The sequence below is a fragment of the Athene noctua genome, chromosome 7 (genome assembly GCF_965140245.1).
Source record: "Athene noctua chromosome 7, bAthNoc1.hap1.1, whole genome shotgun sequence".
NCBI lineage: Eukaryota > Metazoa > Chordata > Aves > Strigiformes > Strigidae > Athene > Athene noctua.
Genome location: NC_134043.1, coordinates 38,231,019 through 38,250,054, shown reverse-complemented (window position 1 = coordinate 38,250,054; position 19,036 = coordinate 38,231,019). Strand labels below are relative to the sequence as shown.

The window sequence follows — 19,036 nt, the reverse complement described above, 5'->3', positions numbered from 1 at the left end:
GAAATCAGGTGGTGTAACATGGCACAGTGCCTCTCACTTGGGAGTTCACTTAAACTGATTTACACCAGCTGGAATTTATGCCCCCAGAGATTTTGCTCTCTGCTATGCTCTTGTTCAGAAACACTGCCTTTGTGCCAGGCCTTCTTCCCTACTCCTGTCTAGATGATAGATGGATTATGGGGGAGGGAAATTAAAAAAAAAAGGCAAAAGCACTGGGAGTCAAAATACTGATGTGACAAGGAGTACTCAGATGGATTAGTAGTGCAGCACTCACTGCTGGGGATGTATAAAATGAATTGGATTTTTAAATTTTTTTAATTTTTTTTTTTTTGGTAGTGCCATTACAATCTGATGACTGTTATTTAATGGTATCGCTGATATGTCTGTTGTGAGCTATTGCACAACACACACTTTGTATTGAGATAAAACCCCAAGGAACTTTGAACAAACAAATTCAAGAGGACAAGAAAAATTCAGGATACCATTAGGTCGATTCTCCTCAATCTTTGTAGATATTCCAACAAACCTTATTATGCTGTCTGTGACAGACTTTTCTCCACTAAAATGGATAAAAATGCTGGTGAATATAAAAAAATGTTATGATACTATGTTTATTTTTGTCTCCTCTAAAAATGCTTTCTTATTTTAACTAGTCTGCAGCGTGCTGAGTCTTTGTCTCCACTTGATTAATGTAACTTCAAGACAGTATGTATTAATTAATTTTCCGATATGATCTGCAGGCACTTAAAACCCCCAACCCTTCCCCCCAAGCCCAAATGCCAAAACCAAACCAAAACCCCACCACTTAAATTGAGACAGCCTCCAGGAATGAGAATGAAGGGAAGGACACAGGGCAAATTGAATTAAACATGCTTAAGCACTTTTCCTTTTTAGAAGTGATCTAAATTTAACATGTCGTGAGTTATTTCGGTGCCTTTAACTGATAAGTATAACAAAACATAGGCCACTCATGGTGTGTTTGGTGTGTACAGGAATTTCAGGATTCCAGGAATGGCAGGATGTAACCTTCATTTCACCTGGAAACATAAGCAATTCTTGGGGCAGTGGATAGGCTTCATAATGAAAAATGGGAGGCAGCCAAAATCTGGAGCCAAGCTAACATCCAGAAATAGATCTGCCGAGAGGCTTGTTTTGCACCGTCCGGAATGGCATATCAGAAATTGTGTGAACAGAAATACTGCGCTTGATCCAGCATTGCACAAGCAGAGTCAATCCTGACAATTTTCCTTTTTAAGTATCATGAAAGCTTGACTAAATAAAAATTGTGTTAAAGTTTCAGCTGTCTTAATATGTTGTAATATTTTTTTCCCGAGATGGTTTTGATTTTGCTTACGGTTTTCTTTCTTTTTCACTTGCCTGAAATGCAAGTGTGTGCTTGATAGTGTGTATTTGCAATTCAAAGTGTTCAGGTGTGTATCACCCGAGAACTCCAGCTCCCCTGGTCCAGCAATGGGGTAGCAGAGAGAGAGGCAAAGGTTTAAATCTCTTGGAGAAGGCGAGTAGATGAGAGGAAGGGGCCAGTACAGGGAGGACCAGAACGGGAGGGTGCAGGGGTTGGCAGGGAGGCAGGGGTGTGAAGCAGGTTTATTCTCGTTACTTCACAAGCAGTGTGCTTACGGGAAGGTGAACTGGAGTATATTTTGGTTTGCACATCACTTAATAAATGATTAATTGTGATTGTGTTTAATTATAGAATCAGTCCTGTTGTTTTCATCTGGTGGGAGACATGGAGTTTTGCAGGTGGGGTGTAAGCAAAATCTGTTGGGGTCCTGTTGACGGGGATCAGAGAGCCAGAAGCCTGTGGGTTTCCAGTCCCGAGCCCCGTTTGCCATTGCATTGCATGGGATGGAGGGGAAAGCAGGTGATGCAGCATGTGTTACGATGGCTCTCTCCCTTTTCGGGTGTCCTTTTGCAAACATAGCATAAGCAACGTTCAAAGCCAGAGCCTGAATGGAAGGTGTTTTTCAGATTGTCATCTGACAGTCTTGTTTCAGGCACCTTTACTGCAAACTACTTCAACCCTGTGTCAGTGAGCATGCTTTTTTTTCCCCCCTTTCTTTCATGATGTACGATAGCAGTAATGAAGGAGAACTTGTAGCTTTGGAAAATACACTTGGTGGCCTAAAGGTGATTACTTGGTATTTCCATCCTCAGGAAGCAGAGGCGTGTTTGTTAGGCCTGCATTTCCAGACTCCAAACCTGATCAGCCGAATTCAGCTGGAGGGTGGGAGTGCTGCTGGGATGCAGGCCCTCCCCTGGCCATGCTGCCCAGAGGCTGCACAGCCTGCACAAGCCACCCGGCTGTCCCGGGGAGTGTGGCTGGAGCTGCTCTATTGCTGTAGCTGTTCAGTACCTTGCCAGGTAGCAATGCGTACCAGTGATTAAACTCAGGTTTTATTAATGTCACCAGCAATGGCAATATCTAATGATCATGTTAGAATCACTGTATTCCAACTATTTCTGCACCAAGTATTTATGGAAATATTCAAGTCTTGATTTGTGAAGCCGTTATGGGAAAGGCTGAGTGCATGCCTAAGTGGAAACTACCTACAGACTGTATTAGTATGACGTGAATTATTCAGACATTTGTGAACAATTACTTAAAATCCGGAACCACTTATGTGTTACTGAGCTTTTAATCATTGGGAGGGTGGAGAAGTCACTGAATACAGAACTAGCATTGTTTCTAACACGCTGGACATCTTTGCAGACATCCTTGCCTGATGCAGTTGATGCTGTTCAGTACCAGATAGCTGTACCGATAGCTGTAGGTGTGCACTAGGGTGTTTTTGCGTTTGGACACTGAGCATTTGTGTTTTGATGAAGTTGTTATTCACCTTTGAATAGACAGATCGGAGGGACAGGCTCTCGGGCACCAAGGCAGCAGGCAGCTTCAGGAGATGCTGGGTTGTCCAGGCACATGCAGACACCCCTCTCCAGCTCCTCTTTCTTTAAAAAGTTTAGGTACAGTGTTACTCTTGAAACTAAACCTATGCTCTAGTTACAGTTTATATTTACATTTTTTTCCTACTCTCAGGCGAAAGTAACAGCAAATGAAGCACTGATTGATTCTCCGCTGCTCCCAGAGTATGTTTCCTGTGTGCCCTGTGCCATCAACGCTAAGGTCTTTTTTATGGTCTGAAGGATGAATGCAGCCTGAGTTTTTGGAGAAGCTAAATAGAAAGTGACTGTTATAAATGACATGAAGAGAAAAGAGGAGCCATTACAGGAAAAACTACCACTTCTTGCAATTAAACTTAAATGCCCAGCACATCCCTCTAAGCAATTTACAGCACAGCGTGGCAGCGAGTTTTAAAGTCATTGGTCTGGGGAAAGTGTCAGAGCACAGTTGTTCTGTGTCCTTTAAGCAGTAGCTTTAAAACAACACGAAGATCTGAAGTTTGCAAGGGCCATCTACTCAGAGTTTTTCTTACTTTCAGGAGCATTCTGTTGTGTTGTGTTGAATACTTCTGTGTGTCATTTAAAGTTTGCTGGTCCTTGAGCATGGAAACTCAGTGGACAAATTGCAATGAGTAGCAGCGGGTAGGCATATATGCTGTCCTTTCTGCAGCGGATTATGTGCAATCCCTATAAATAATTGGGCTAGCCTGCAAAAAATGGAAGGATGTAAGAAGATAGAATTAAATTAATTGAAAACCTTTTTCCTGACGTATTTGAAATATTTCAGTGTACAGGGTATCTATTGACCTGGTCAGTATAAATGTCCTAGGTATGTACATTTGCTCACTTAACAATGCTGTCAGCTTGCCGTAGTGCTTCCAGAGGTTCAGTACACCCTATTTACAGATTTTATTTTCTCCACTGGCCTTTCAGTAGCTCGGACAAATATTCCTTAGAAGTTGCTCAGTAAAAACCTGTAATTGCTCTGAAACACCCCTTAGCAACCATCCAAGGACATTCTTCTCCAAATACCAGCTCTGTGAAAGTACTTTGCTGTCAGAAACTAGTATATGGAAATTCTAATAACAGAAATGCAATATTTGAAATGATAACAAATTAAGAGTAAACTTCTTTTTTGTATTTACCCAGCAATTAATTCCTAAAACACAGTAAAAGGCTAACCCCTGATGCAAGTGAAACAGACTTTTTAAGGCCTGTTAAAAAACTATTAGTGTTGAATAATTTTTGTACATGGAACTGTATGAGTACTAAACAGCAGGAAAATGCATTCTAAGAATTAAGAGAAATCCAGTTAATGACTGTTCGTTTAAAAAGACTTGTAAGTTAAAACAGCATTTCAGATATCCATGTTTTGTACGCTTGAAGGGATAAAGTCCTAAATTAAAACTAGGAAGAGGAGCAGGCTTTGTGCTATGACCAGTGGAAGGCAATAGATGTATGTGATGTGACATTGCAGACAACCTTGTAATCTTGATTAATGGGAGTACCTGCAGAAAAAAAGAGGGGTTTGGCAAAACACTGACAAAATCAATACCCCTTTGAAATTATTATGTGTCTTGCTACATTCTCTTACTAGTTATAGAGAAATGAGTACATGTATCCAAGTGTTTAGCCCAGCACCTTGATGTAATGCTATTAAAATATTAAAAGGATCGGTATATAGCTTCTTTTACCTCACAAGACCTAATGATTGTATTTTATATCAAATGGTCTTGGGAATCTGTCATTCTTTCCTCATCTGCCTTCAGGTCCTGCAAAATGAAAATCTGGATTAAATAAGTCCTTGTTAGTGAGTTGGGATATCTAAAATCAAGACAAAGTATTTAATATATGTTACAGTTACTCAGTGAAAATACTAACTAGTTTTCTAGGAGCTTCAGCACCCGCTTTAGACGTAGTAATTAAGTGAACTGTCTCAAGTTTCATGTTAAGTACTTCATCTCATCTGGTGTTGAGAGACCTGCCAGGGGTGGTTGGTAATAGTCTTGCCTTTCCTCTGTACTGTCAGGTTTACAGAAGAGAATTTCCCAGTGCTGAATTTCTTCCGCCAGTGTGGCTTGTTGGCTTTGTGGATGCCAGCTGACCTATAGGACATTCTTCCATGTGGGTTTAAGCTCTCAGTTGCCAAAATAATCATTGTGTGCCTTCAGTTCAACAAGCTAATTTTACCTGGTGGATTGAAGTTCAGCTTGCAATTGCCCTGTATGCAGTAAAGATAGAGATATATTCCAACAATGGAAGATGTCTGCAGATAAAATTTATTTTTACTGTAATGCTAATTACAACACAAAATAAAGAACACTGTAATAAAACTTGTTGATGAGCTTCGTGCTTATAATAGTAACTCTGTAGCAAAAGTGACATGGAGAGGTTTTTGTTAACTGTGGGTGTATATTTTCAGGAAAAAATGTGAACACTCCCAACTGAAATTCTCTTTAAGAATTTGGAAGCTCTGGAGAGCCGAGATGATGAAACAGCTGTTCATCATTCCAAAACCTGCAGCCTTGCTTAATTCTAATAATAGTTATATATAACCTCCTCTGAGTTTTCTTTTTTTTTTTTTTAAAGTTCATTCTGAGTACTTAACAACTTCTGAATTTGAAGAATTTTAAAGCAAAATATTTCTGTCAGTGAAATAACCCGTTAATGATGTTGTCACAGGTTTTAGAAATTATTTCCAAAAATATACTGTATCCTGTGTAGATGAACATGGTTATCACTGAAGATCAAGGAAGTAATCTGTTCAGATCATTGGACATCCATTATCAACCTGTATGTAACTGCACAAGCTCCATTTAACCACTGTCAGCTGAGTGGAGCAATACTTTTTCCATTGTGCTGATGGATGCACATGCTCATTCTTAGCTCTGACCTCAATTTGTTACAGCACTGCAACACACTTCTGACATTTTTCTGAACACATTATACATGACTGTGCGTCTTACACAGAAACGTGCTCTAATATGTAATAAGAATTCCTTTACAGTAATGTCTTTCTCACTTCAAAACTAATACCTTTGAAAATGAAGCAAAATCATGAAATAGTGAATTAGAAAAAAGGCCAATTGGAAAAAGCTGCACAGCAGTGACTCAGGACGGTTATCAACCTGTAGTGGTTTTATCTGTTCTTTCCAATTCGCAGGCTCTGATCGTTCTCTGTGATCTCTGGCTCTTGATGTTACCGTTTGCAGTGACAGATTCTACTGTAATTAATTTATAGAAAGTATATCCCACAAGGAAAAAGGGCTGAGGGACTAAGGCCTTTGCAAATGGGTATATGGCATCTGTCAGCAAAGGTTATGTATATCAGCACGGTGAGACTTAGAACATGCTTCAGAGGCACAATAAAGATGGGGTTATGATATAAGGAACTGAATATAGATATGACTGTGGCATGCTGGACAGAAATTGAGGTGAGGATCTTGTATATGTTACAGGTCTAAAGAATACAATGTTTTTCTCAATCTGTTTTCTGTGTTATGCAGCTGATGTTAATTAAAAAGGTCAATCATTTCCTATAAAACCAGGTGTCTGATTCAGATTTCTGGCAGAGGAAAGAAGGCTCAAGCTGATTTATTATAGACTTTCCTCTTTTTTTAATGTGATGATGCACAGTAGTTTACCCTCTCCCGATTAAAAGAAAACTGTCACCTGTAACAACAGCATTTGTACTTAAAAAAAAAAAATCAATAGATTTGAAGTTTGTTGAATTTTTGTTTTGGTGATGGTACCTCTGTCTGAAATGTCAGCTTGCCTGTCATCAGAGCCTGACTGATGTCTTGCGTTGGGTGCCGGGTGTACCTGCAAGTGAGTTTAGTGCGTCCAAGTTGCTGGGGATATTTGGGGCTTGGCCACTGGGTTGTGTTGCCATTCAGCTGGAAGTTGAGGAGTTCTCTGCTTTCTTGTTTATTTTGTTATTATGTTTTGATGTGAGCATTCTAATTTCTTAAACATTAGCTGATTCTTTATAGCTGTTAGATTTGCACTAAGTGTAGGAATTACTGATTTTTATTAGAGCACTAGTTGAGCGCAAGATCACAGAATCAGTTTAACTGATTTCTTCTGGTAGAGAAAAATGCAGAAATGAGACTGTCTCACTCTTAGCTAAATTTTGATTTGTTTCAGTTTGGCAGATGAGAGAGAATGGATCTGGCTCCAAGGTCTGGTGTTTGCATCCTCTGGTGGGGGTCTGTGACTGTCCTGACACGGGCTGGGAAGGAAGCATTGCTAGATGGTTCAAGTGAAATGCAATTTAAAAAAATTTTTTTTTCAAACATCCCCTGCAACTTGTAAAACTTCAGACATTTGTGATAGAAGATGCTACTTTAGTCTTTTTTCCATTGGAAGAGTGGCAAGAATTAAATTCCAGTGTGAATCTTTGTTATGGACATAAGGGATTAATATGTCTTAAAATAGACACCATCAGCTTAGAAATGTATTTTCCATGTTTGAATATGTTGAATTTTGCAGTGAAAAGATTGGGGAAAAAAAGCTATTTTCTCTGTTCTTCCAGCTTGTTTGTGGATTTGGAGATAGCCTGTAAACACGATAGTTAAATTCTTCAGAATCATAAGAACTGTTGCGGTTTTGTGTGTTTAAGAGGCATGCATGCTTCCATTTTGCAGGGTTATTTTAAATTCTGTTGATTGCGTGGCACCACAAACTTTTTTGCTAGCAGGACCATGAGGCAATCTGGAGGTGGGGTGTGAGCTCGGGGGGCACATGCTGCCTTCAGGACGGGTAACAGTGGAAGTGGGGCCATTGCCTGTTTCAGCTGTGTGCTTCAGAGGATAGGTACCTTTGTAATCTCTCCCCTTCTTTTTCTGAGTCTCCAGCAGCAAGGATTTTGTTCTTTTAATTCAGCAGATTATGTTCTGCCAGCTTGGTTAATAACTCGGATATTTGCTGCTGGGCGTCCAGAGCAATCCTGGGCAGAAGGACTGAAATTGCCAGCTCTGGACATGTAACAGAGCGGTTGAGCATATGCAGCGCTCCCTCCTGCTGATGGGCAGTGATGCCAGCATTGCCAGAGGAATGAGCATGGCATATTGTTTCTCCTGTATGCCTGATTATTTATTTATGCATTCCGATTCATAATAGCATAATAACAGACTTGAAACAATAAGATAATTATTTTGCTTCTTGGGTGGTTAAAATTAACTGTGCTCATTGCATATTTATTCAGTAAAAAGATACAAGATGTTTAGTAATTGCCCAGAAATTCATTATCTGCATAATGTTCTGTTTCTAAATGTGTATTGCATGACCGTTAATCTGTGCCAACAGCAAGCATGCAGCAATATCTGATGTAATTAGTTTTCCCCTTACATGCCAAGGAGAACATCTGGGCTAATTGCGTGTTGTTGACAAAAGTTGCCATTCTAATGGGGGTCCCTGTTTGTGCACACACCCGCTCATTATACGTACAAACATACTCATGATTTCAGTTTATCCTCAAGCAAACTGATAGTTCTTACTGATGAGATATTCTTGGTGATTTGTTACTGGGGTCATTCGGTGTCTGTGGGCAGCATTAGTAAACGTTCGCAGGAAGAATATACTCTCCTTTTAAACAGAAAAGAAACAAAACTGTAATGCTGCTTCTTCTGTTTTATTTTTCCAGCCACCACTGGTCCAAGCGATTTTCAGTGGAGATCCGGAAGAGATACGGATGTTGATCTACAAAACTGAGGATGTCAACGCCTTGGTATGTGACTTGGCATGTTATGTGCCTGTGATACCTAAGCACCATGCTTATGAACTGTTGCAATGACAGTATTAAACATGTCCTTAGTAATTAACACGTAACAGGATGGAAAATACTTGTAACTTAGAGACTTGGAGCTTCAGTGGATTCCTAATTAGTAGTCTGAAATATAATTATCTCCATCAGGTGACTTTAAATTTTTTAAGTGTATGGTAATTATTCTAAATGTGCCGGTCAGTCAGGGATGTTGTTTTCTCTCTTACTGAGAAAATGAATAAAACCGGCTGAAAGCTACATATCTTTACTCTCTGTAGAGTTTTCTTTTATGAAGAGTTTTTGCAGATCAGGAGCTGCTAGTCAACATTTGACTGTACTTGAAATAAAGCTTCACTATAGGTCTCAGCTGTGAGAGTAAGGAAGCAGTATCTTGGCTGCCATTTGCCCACAAAGGAATTATTGTTCTGCAGATTGGTTTATTCTAGCCAGAACAAGGGTAAGCAGCTAAAACAAGTAAACAAGTAGTAGTAAAGTGTTTTGGCAGTGAAAAAAAAATAATTTCCATTTGAAGTTGGTCTTTTTGTTGGGGCTTCTTTTTCCCCTCTTTGATTTTAACTTAGAAATGATCCTGCCAGTCCTGACTATAATCTGTGGCCTCTGCAAGTGGTGAGAATATAAAGCAGAAGCAGAATGGTGATTTCCAGGTGTTTTCTGGACTTCTGAATCAGCTTTTTTTCATATCATTTCTCTGACGTAAAGCCATCAGCTAACTCCAGCAGTTTGTCTGGCATAGTCTTGGCACTGCCGTTTTTACAGGCAGTAGGGTCCAGCCATCTGGTTCAGAGCTGCAGAAGGGAACTGGAGAAGTGATCCTACAGATCTGGTTAACTGGGGCTCTCCTTCATTTGCTGTCAAGTGGAAGGAAAGGCTTGCTATGGTTTGAAATGGGGAATCTGATCAAAGACACCTTGATGTTAGGCTTTCCCTGTGATTATCAGTGCCTGGTTGTTTTCTTGAAATAAGTTCCTAAAGGTGTTTCCTTAAAACATCATATCCCTTGAGTTTCCTCCTTATTTGTTTTCCCGGATGGTATTAAAAAAAACAAAGAAAAAACCCAAAACCAACCAATCAACCAAAAAAACCCCCAACCTAGATGAACATGACAGTCCTAAAATTTCCTCTGTATTTCATGTTGTTTTTTCAAAATAGCATTTTCTGTACAAGGGTATTGTTGGCTTCTCAAATGTTTTTATATTCTTTGGCTGCAAGTGTGGTAGTGATGTTGCTGGGGAGATGCTCTCAACTGTCAGGTGTAATATTAAATGAAGAATATGTATTTTGCAGATGAGTACTATAGTACTTAATAGAAAAAGTCATTGAACTTGAATGGTCTTGCCCCAAATCCCGTTGAAGATGCTAAAAGTCCATCCAAAAGTGCTCTGCCTGAACAGCTGTTTTGTCAGGAGCAAAACCCAAAGCTATTCTTTGGAATAATTAGAAGAATACTGGTCAACACAAATTCTGAAGATTGCGTTCTGGATAGTCATTGCAGACAAGTGTCAAATGCTTAAAATGTCACTAAAGAAAGATCAAAAGATAGCATTTTTCCCCTTTGTGCTATGAGTTGGCAATTTGCAATGCATACTTATGTTTCTATTTTAAGGCTGTTTTAAATGACTTCCATGTTAGTGTTTCTCTAGTGCTTTGTTGCTCACATGAGAGGAAACTCTGACACTGTTTGGCAGTGATTTGTCCTTTGTTGATAGTTTTAGTTAGTTAATATTGGAATAATTCACATATAGGTAGGACAGGGAAACAAAATAAACTGTTTTTGCAGCAAGCTTTGGGGATTTCTGAAGTTTTTAAAATTGTTTTTTGGAATCTGCAAGAAGAGAGGCATTTGGAAGCTGGAATTAAAAAGCACATGGAGAAACCATGCAAAATTGATGATATATATACATTCTTCCTAAGAGAAAATGAATCTCAGAAGAAAGAGTTTAGAGCAAATCAGAAGCTACTTGTTTTTTTCCCTTGTAAAATAATTAATATCTTTCCAAGACAGAAGTGTATGTTGAGGGGAATGGCTACATTCTGGATGCTATGGTAATTGTGATACTGTGGTAACTGTTTGGTTTAGAAGCATGGGTTGAGTTCATTGTGCCACCCTAACGGTTGCTTTGACCTCTCCAGTCCTGAGCTCTGCTTTGGGGGAATATGAGGCTACTTTTGCACCCTCAAGGCATGGACAGCATTATACTTGGCTGGTGGTGAGTGATTCCCTACCACTGAGTACCAAACACACGCTGTTTCAGTGGGAACTGTGGTCTGCCTGTGGGGAGCGTTCAGCAGCCTGTTTTCCCAGGGCATTTGGGATATTGGGTTGGACCATCCAGACCACCAGATTAGTTTCAGGCAGACATCTTCTATGCTTGCTGCTTGGTACACTTAGGAATGTCAGGGTGATCGTGCTATGTGTGTGTAGGTGGAGACTTTTTGGGGTGACATTTTTACTTTGAGAAAAATGTGATGGAATGGTGCAGACCCTTGAGTTTGTCTAGGAATTATTTTGGATCCAGTGGTAATCCCTGGTTAGATGGGATTTGTAATATATGCAGCTGTGAAACACCCTATGTATGCAGAGTCCAGTTCTTACGTTCAATGTAATGATTTTCTACTAAACTGAAATTCTTCCTGTAAAATATCTATTTTCATCTCAGACTTCTAGTTCAGTTTCCTTTCAAAATATTTGAAGTCCAAACAAAAAAGACAAAACAACCTTCCAGTATTCTTCCCCATAACTGATGAGATGCTTGCAAGCCAATCAGATATTTCTTTCCCTGTGTTTTTTCTCTTTATTCCCTAAGCTTACTTTTTCACTTGGATAAAACCTTAAACCCCAACATTTATGCAAAACTTTGATTTCCCCAGAATATCTTCTATTTCATTCATAATTTTTTTTGGAAAATAAATAATACACCCCCTCACTGCTGCAGTGAGACTCTTGAAGGCAACATCTGCTTTCTCAAAACTTGGTTACTTCTGTGTCTGATGTTGAGGTATGAGTGCTAATTCTGCCTTCTCAGCTTGATCCATGTAGCCTCTTTGCTGGAGAAGCTGCAGCTTCTCACTGCTCAGTGGTGTCAAGAGCTGCTTGAGCAAATGCTTCCCCACCCACTTCCACCCAAATGAGATAGGTTAGGAGGAGGTGATGGTTTAGCTGAATTTGGCTTGTTTTCATTAAAGGAGAGCTGCAGAGCCAGCAAATCTAGGTGGCTGCAGTAACTCCTGATGGGCCAGGCTGGGGCTGGGTTGGAGCCACGCTGAGGTTGGTGACCCTGGGCACTGCCTGCGAGTTTAGAGCTGCACAGCGGTTCTGCAGAGGAAGGGGCAGTGGCACCACCAGAGATTGCAAGGCCTTACACGCAGGAGCAAATATTTAGAGCGTGGTCTATTACAGGATAAGGAGGGCAAGAAGGAAGTCCTTATGCAGAGACATGGATGTATGCTTTTTTAAATTTCTTTTTCCCATTATCCTAACTTGTAAGGCACAGATTTGCAGGACTGCCTTTGTTAAGAGGATTCAGGCTTCACCAGGTCCTCACAAACACAAGTTATATATCTTTCTCTAATATTGCTAAGCGTGCTTTTTGAGGTGGTACAAGTGCTTGAGGGTACAAATGTGCACACATTTAAGATTGTGAGTCTGAAAGACTTTGCATGCTTGGGATAGCTAATGTGAAAAACAGCTTGTCATTCGGTTTGGAGTGACATGTTTGATTTAGGACTAAGAGAGACACTGATGTGGTATTTCAGTAATCTTGGGAACCAGATACTTGTCTCTGCTCTTGTCCAAGGAATGATGATTTTCTTTTTGACACTGCAGTCTCATAGGAGAATAAAGTTATCCTGGAAGTAAATGTGCTTCTTCTAGATGTAGTTCTGCTGTGCTGGAAAGTCTTCCGGAGGATTTGTTCAAGAATTTTGGAAGCCGCCTGCTTTGACACAGTATGACAGTTTGGTGCTGGCTAATAGCTGTGTTTTCAGTGGGTATTTAGCCTTTAGTATGTCAATTTAAGTGGGAAGTGCTGGAGAGTATTTTTTTTTCTACAGAATGAAATTATGAACAATTCTCAGGAATGTATGAAAACTGAATACTAACATTGCATTGATGCTTGTGATGCAAGACAACTAGTATGAATTTAGTTTAGAAGAAATATTTTTTCTTTTAGAAATTAAATAGAATTTAAAATATTTTATAAAGAAGGTGTTTGAACTGTGAAGAAGATTCTGCTGGAGTCTCCTGAGTGTCTGAAATACTGGGAGTTGTTTGTGCAGCATGCTAGTATAGTAGTGGGTACTAAGTTTTATATATCTATACCTCCTTCTTCCTCCCTCCCTCCCTGCTGGTGACTCATGTTATTGTTGTCCTCAAAAGGTTTGAGATAGTTAAGGATGTACAGGCCATTAAAAGCTCATGGCAGGGTTTGGCTGTAGCTGCATTATTTTCTCCAAAGGCAGCAACGTCAGCCTGAAATACCTGAGTTTTCTAAATCTCCCTTTCCCTTCAACTCACAAGTGATGTATGCTCCCTTGTCATCAATGCCCCCCCCCCAGTCAATATTGCATTATTTATAAAAATAGGAGAGTTACTTAACTCTAGCTTTTGAGCCTTACACTGGAAAACTCACTGATATAAACATTAAAATATTTCCATTAGTTTAGGATAACAGTTTCTATAGTCTCAATCTAGAATTAGTAATTCATTTTAAGTTATCTTTTTCTAGCATGAAAGCTACTGTCAACCTCACGGAAGAAAAGGGTTAGATGGGGGAGGAGGGGGAAGATAATTTTTCTTGTCTCTAGAAGATCAAAGTATTTGCTTCTTCCACCTCATGGCAATTAGTCTTCAGACTCAGTCCAGAAAAATCTTTGTTTCTGAGGCTAAACTGAAGATGGGGGGGATGAGAGGTGCTGGAACCAGGATCTGCAGTTTGAGATGAGAACCTATGTGCTTGGTAATACAGAAGAAAGAGCACCAGGCATAAGTTACACAGCTTGACTTTCACCTCCCAGCTGGCGCTCGCAGTTAAGCATTTCAATTTGCTTTGTGAATTACAGGCTTTAATAAAAGAATCTGTGAGAGGGAGGAAATCCTGAAGCGCCAGAGATTTTCTTTGCACAGCATCAACTTTTGGTTCTAAATGGTTGTAAATAGCTCAAGAAGTAGCTGCTTGTTTACTTTTAGCTTTTTCAGTTGTTCCCAACTATTTCCCAGTATTTAATTTTTATGGAGTCAAGTTGCATCTGAATATTTGGGGTTTTTTTAATGGTACCAGCTACTTTGGGCTATTTAATTAAGATATGCTCAGGTCTAAAGGTAGTTAAGAAGCAGGAGGTTTGTTTCTGCTGTTGTCTTGTTTAACCTTGTATCAATGGAAGTTGTAGCCATTCATATGCCTCTGATACATTTTTGTTTATTCTGCCACCCAGGCAGATGGCTGGCTGCTTGGAAGTGCTGGGAATCCAAACACTTCTTACTAGTGAAACTTCATTAACTCTGTTTCTGTGGTGCTTCCTTCTGTGCTGAACTAGTCCCGTTGGCTGCTTAGTCACTTCGGTGACAAAAAGAGGATACAGGCATTTGTTTTCTGTAGCAGTTGCACTTACATTTTAATAACAAATAACTGTTCCAAACATCAGATCTGAACAGCTGCAATTGATACAAAAGTTCAAATCCATTATGTACTTTGAGATGTAGGCTGTGTTGAGTAGAAACTGTTGGCTTTTTTCTTAATGTGCCTGAATATTTTACATCTGCTGATATGATCCATCCAAGCCACCATTCTGCTCATCTTTGTGTACTTGGGAGCCTCTGTTCCAGTAAAGCACTTAGACTAGCCTATCTTTAAGCTTCAGAAATGCCTTATCAGTGTCACTGTGATCACTTGAACAGTTTAAGCATGTGTTGAGTGTTTTTTCTTGCTGAGGCCTTCTGTCCTTGGTTGCCTGTTTGTTAAATTCTTAATTTCCTTTATCGGTACTTTAAAAAAAATTAATGTGTACAGATAATGTTAAAATGCAGAATCATCTTTTCTGTGAACTAATGTAAGTCATTAATACAGTTTTGGGGAGAGAGTGTTTATCTCATCTCAGCATGATTTTCTGGCCATTGTTTAGCTTATTTACTGTCTCATACGGAACTTTGTTCCTCTGAGAACTGCACTTAAAGCAGATCTGATCATTTGTCTTAATGCTATTTGTAATCCTGTTATTCTTGCTCCCACCTCCTTTCCTTGATAATATATGTTCAGGTTTGGGGTACTGCCAGACCTTTCCCTGAAATGACAAATTTTCTTTTTATTCCTCTCTCTGTAGCCTTTAGATCATTATTGATTTACTTGTACTCCTTTTACTACCATCATGCCACAAGGACATCTATAGCTGAATAGATGTTAGTGCATGGGCCAGACACAAAGCCAGTGAGCTATTTAAGTCTTGCTAAAGCAGTACACAGCTTTAAGGAGAACACAAGGTTGGGCAGATTGGCAGATGCCTCAGTTCCTCCATTTCTGTGTCAGCCTTGTGTAGAGTGTAAACAGGAACTTGAGGATGTTCCTCCGCTCAGTTGCTCAACCACACGCTCAGCTGCAGGTGTTGTGTGTGGACTTCTCTTGGCCAGACTCCTGAACACATTGCCTGTAGGGCTCTTCTGTGGGTTTTTAATTTTCTATACCACACATTGGGTTTTGTCATCTCATGTGAGGGTGAACTCTGATTTGTGCCTGGTTGTGATAAATGGAAAAAAATTAGGGTTTATTTCCTCTTTGTTTTGCCAGTTATCAGGCCTAGCATAAAGGACACAGCCAGCATAAAGATGAACCAATAACCAAATTGTATTTGATACAAAGGGTCAGTACATGGGTGAGCGCTGGGGGTACAAACAAGTCAGTCAGGTTATACATAAACGACATCAATCCCACTGACCCCAACAACAACACCCCACGACCAACAATGGGTGGAATAAATGGTGACATGCAGTCTCCCATAGAAGGGATGGGAGACAACCGAGTCAACAAGCCAAACACATAAAACCAAGGAAGCCACACACTGAATCTCTACACAGCCCACACTTACAACAGCCAGACCTGACTGGAGCCCAGTCCCAGGGAGGCGGGAGGTCCTTCCCCAACAGGGAACTCTACACAGGGCATCCACCTCACACACAGACACTGCCCCTGCCTGCAAGTGGTCCCAGCTTTTATCCCTCAGTGGGACACCTGACCTTGGGTTACTGACTGTGGGACCCCTGGGGCTCATTCACCCAATGGCTCTGTCTGCCAGGCCGGCCCCACCCTGGAGGGAAGCCTAAAGGCAAACTCACCCCCCTCTTTGGGAAGGGCTGTGGGAATCACCCACATGTCAACCTTAATTTGGGGCTTGGGGTTGAAACCCCAGCATTTCACTCTTGGAGAAATTAATCTTAAATTCAGTTACGTGACTAAACCCATCTTTCTCTGAAGACCTGATTCTCACTTAGTTTGATAGAATTTTGCATTGATTTTAAAAAGTGAAAGAGAATTCTTACAGAGTTATTCCCATTACAGAAGGATAAAAATTGTACTTTTCTGTTTCATGTCCTTTCCTCCCTCAATTATCAATTTTCTATCAGATTTGCAGTTTAGTATAAAACATTGCTTATAATCAGTAAAACACTGAATAGGCTTGGTTCCTCAATGTAGAAAACTGCTTGATCTTGTATTGTTAGCATTCAACTTCAGACTACTCTGTTCTGTTGCCAAACTTGGCTGTGTTGCAAGAAGCTGCCCCAAAATTTATCACTGACAGGTACAATAGGTATTACAAATACTACACTGTGCTAAAGAGAGATTTGTGTATTAAAATGAACAAGCTAAAAAAAACCCGAAAAACCCACCAAATCTATTTCTGTACAAATGTTTGATCAGTCTTAGTGTATTTTTTGCCATGGGTTGCCTTAGGACAAGTAATACGAATCAATACTTATGAAAGGTCTTGTATGCACTCATGTAGCCTGTAAAAGTTAGTCTGTGGTGGATTATGTCTTAGGATCTGAGCATATGAGACCTCGAGCTTGTGATTTTGACATTGCTGGATGGACACTGCTTAATATTGTTTTAATTTGCCTACCATGTGAGGAGGTGAAGTGCTGTAAGATATCTTTCCCTTTGACCTGTGACAACCAGGGTGTCGCATAATCTGTCTTTTGAGTGTTTTATGTGCATGCCCAGTATGTAACATCAAAACCCACTGCAGCAGAATTTGAGGACTACATACATCGTGTGTGTTTGAAAAGACCCAAAAATATAAAAATTAAATGTGATTTATTCTGGTGACCAGTGGCTCTGTCTCTCACGGTGCTGGAAAACAATTTTCAGCATTCACATGACAGATGGTTCTGTTGCACTGATTTTTCCACATTTATAGCATATTTTGAAGACAGTCCAAAACAGCTTGCGGTTGGTGACCTCTTGGACATGTTGAGATGTTTTACTTGACAAGCTCAGAGACATGTTTCAGGGAGAGAGTGTAAATACCACTAGGGTTTCTGTGTTGGTATAATTTGCAGGAACTGTTGAATCTATTACCTGCTTACAGTGTTTAATGTTGATAGGTTTTAATTCACTAAGTTTGATGGATATGTCTTTTAGAACTTGTTTTGTATTAGTGGATAAGAAACTGAAACGAAATACATTTAAGACTGGAAACAAAGGTCAAATAGCACGATTAGCAGTATTAGCAGTTCTTGTGACTTTTGTTGCCCGTATTACAATGTTTAGCAGTTTGTTTTAAAGGCCTATGTTCTGGAATCATCTGAATAAAGCAACAAAAGAAAGAGTTTTTTGTAAACGCTGTATTTACACCCTTTGAAGATAGAAAAGAAAATCTTAAAATGTCACTCCCTAAGGCTGAAGATTACAGAAATTAAATAAAAGTAGATGTACTTCAGAAATTGTATATATGATTATTAGCAATTCTTTTAAGTTTAAATTTTTATTTGTGTTTAAAGGTCAATCAAGGTGTACAAACCCATTTTGGACTGCTGTAGACAGCCAGGCTAAATGGTGTACAAGAACCTTCGTAGATTTAGAGGATTGCATCTGGTCCTTGTGTGTGGTTCCAAAGCATTCCCAAGGGTATGGTTCCAGAGCCTTCTGAAGAGTCTGGTGTCACGGTGTCATATTGCTGATGCAAACTGCGTTACAAAGTCTAACGTCCAGAAGCATCTGAATTATGTCACTGCAGTATTTAGAGTGGAAACTGTTTCCGAAAGAGACCCAGGGATGATGTCTTCCCTCATTTTGGAGTTGATTTGATGTACCTGTGAACAGGATATCAAGTAAAGACAGTGTCTGCAAGATCTGGTGGAACCAAGTGATAAAAAAGTTGAGAGTTACTGGGAGGAAGTGTGTTGTTCAGACCTTGAATTTTGTTCTTTCATTAGTTTAGATTAAGTTTCTAATTCTAAACAGAAATACACATAGAAAAATAAACCCTATATACAAATTCATTGCTCTCGAACATTAACACTGCAGTTATTTACTATGCTTTATAACTGGGCAATGTATGGTTTTGTAGGATGCTGAGAAACGAACTCCTCTTCATGTCGCATCGTTCCTGGGGGATGCAGACATCATTGAGCTTCTCATTTTGTCAGGTAAGGTAGTGTCCCTCACTGTTACTAACTATAAATTAGCTAATTTTAAAGCTACAGTGAATACCCAGCAAAGCATATGTGTGAGCTTCGAGTAGTGCCTATTTCTGAGTTTCACAGAGCTGGTTGCAGTTGTTGCAAGCTTAAAAAATACTTTTAAATTTGGTGAAACAATTATAAAACATGCACTGTGACTGAGCGGAATTAATAAACAAATCAATTAGTTTTTAAAAACTTCTAAAGTGTTCAAACTGACAGTATCTGTGAATTCAGAAACTTGCTGAAGTACATATTTGAAATGTGGGCTCATGTCCTGGAGTACAAGCTAAGAATTCCTGTTAAGCAAAAATTATTATGGAATAATAGCAAAAAAGTTATGAAAGAGTTGGAATTGTAAGTGGTATTTACATTAGAAACATGATTCTAAGAGTCGGGAAGTTGATTTGGAGAATAGAAACTGTGCAGCAGGATGTATCTAAAGAAAAAAAAAAATTTCCAACTGTTTTAGTGACAAAAAACATGATCAAAATATGTCAGAATAAAGCATGAAGCAGACATCTCTCAAGAAGTACACATAATTCATGGAAAACTCCTGGATGTGCTTGCAAATTTCAAAGGGAGTGTTTTTCTAAACTGGAGAAATGTACTTATGGAGGTTTAAGAATGTGGAATTGAAGGGAACTTTATGGTACAATCTA

General features: G+C 39.5%; 1 protein-coding gene across 18 annotated transcripts in view; it reads left to right on the top strand.

Moving 5' to 3' along the window:
- ANKRD44 (ankyrin repeat domain 44) overlaps nucleotides 1-19,036 on the top strand; it is a 143,265-nt gene that overhangs the window by 54,941 nt on the left and 69,288 nt on the right. For 17 of the 18 annotated variants that reach the window (XR_012633955.1, XM_074910755.1, XM_074910763.1 and 14 more), the window contains exons 2-3: nucleotides 8,567-8,650; nucleotides 18,263-18,341. Coding sequence is in view for 17 of the 18 variants with exons in the window: in XM_074910755.1 (XP_074766856.1) it covers nucleotides 8,567-8,650; nucleotides 18,263-18,341 (163 nt within the window). In the remaining variant the exon portion in view is untranslated. Of the gene's footprint in view, nucleotides 1-8,327; nucleotides 8,346-8,566; nucleotides 8,651-18,262; nucleotides 18,342-19,036 lie in introns of those variants that run through there. The other variant, XM_074910765.1, reaches the window with a different exon arrangement.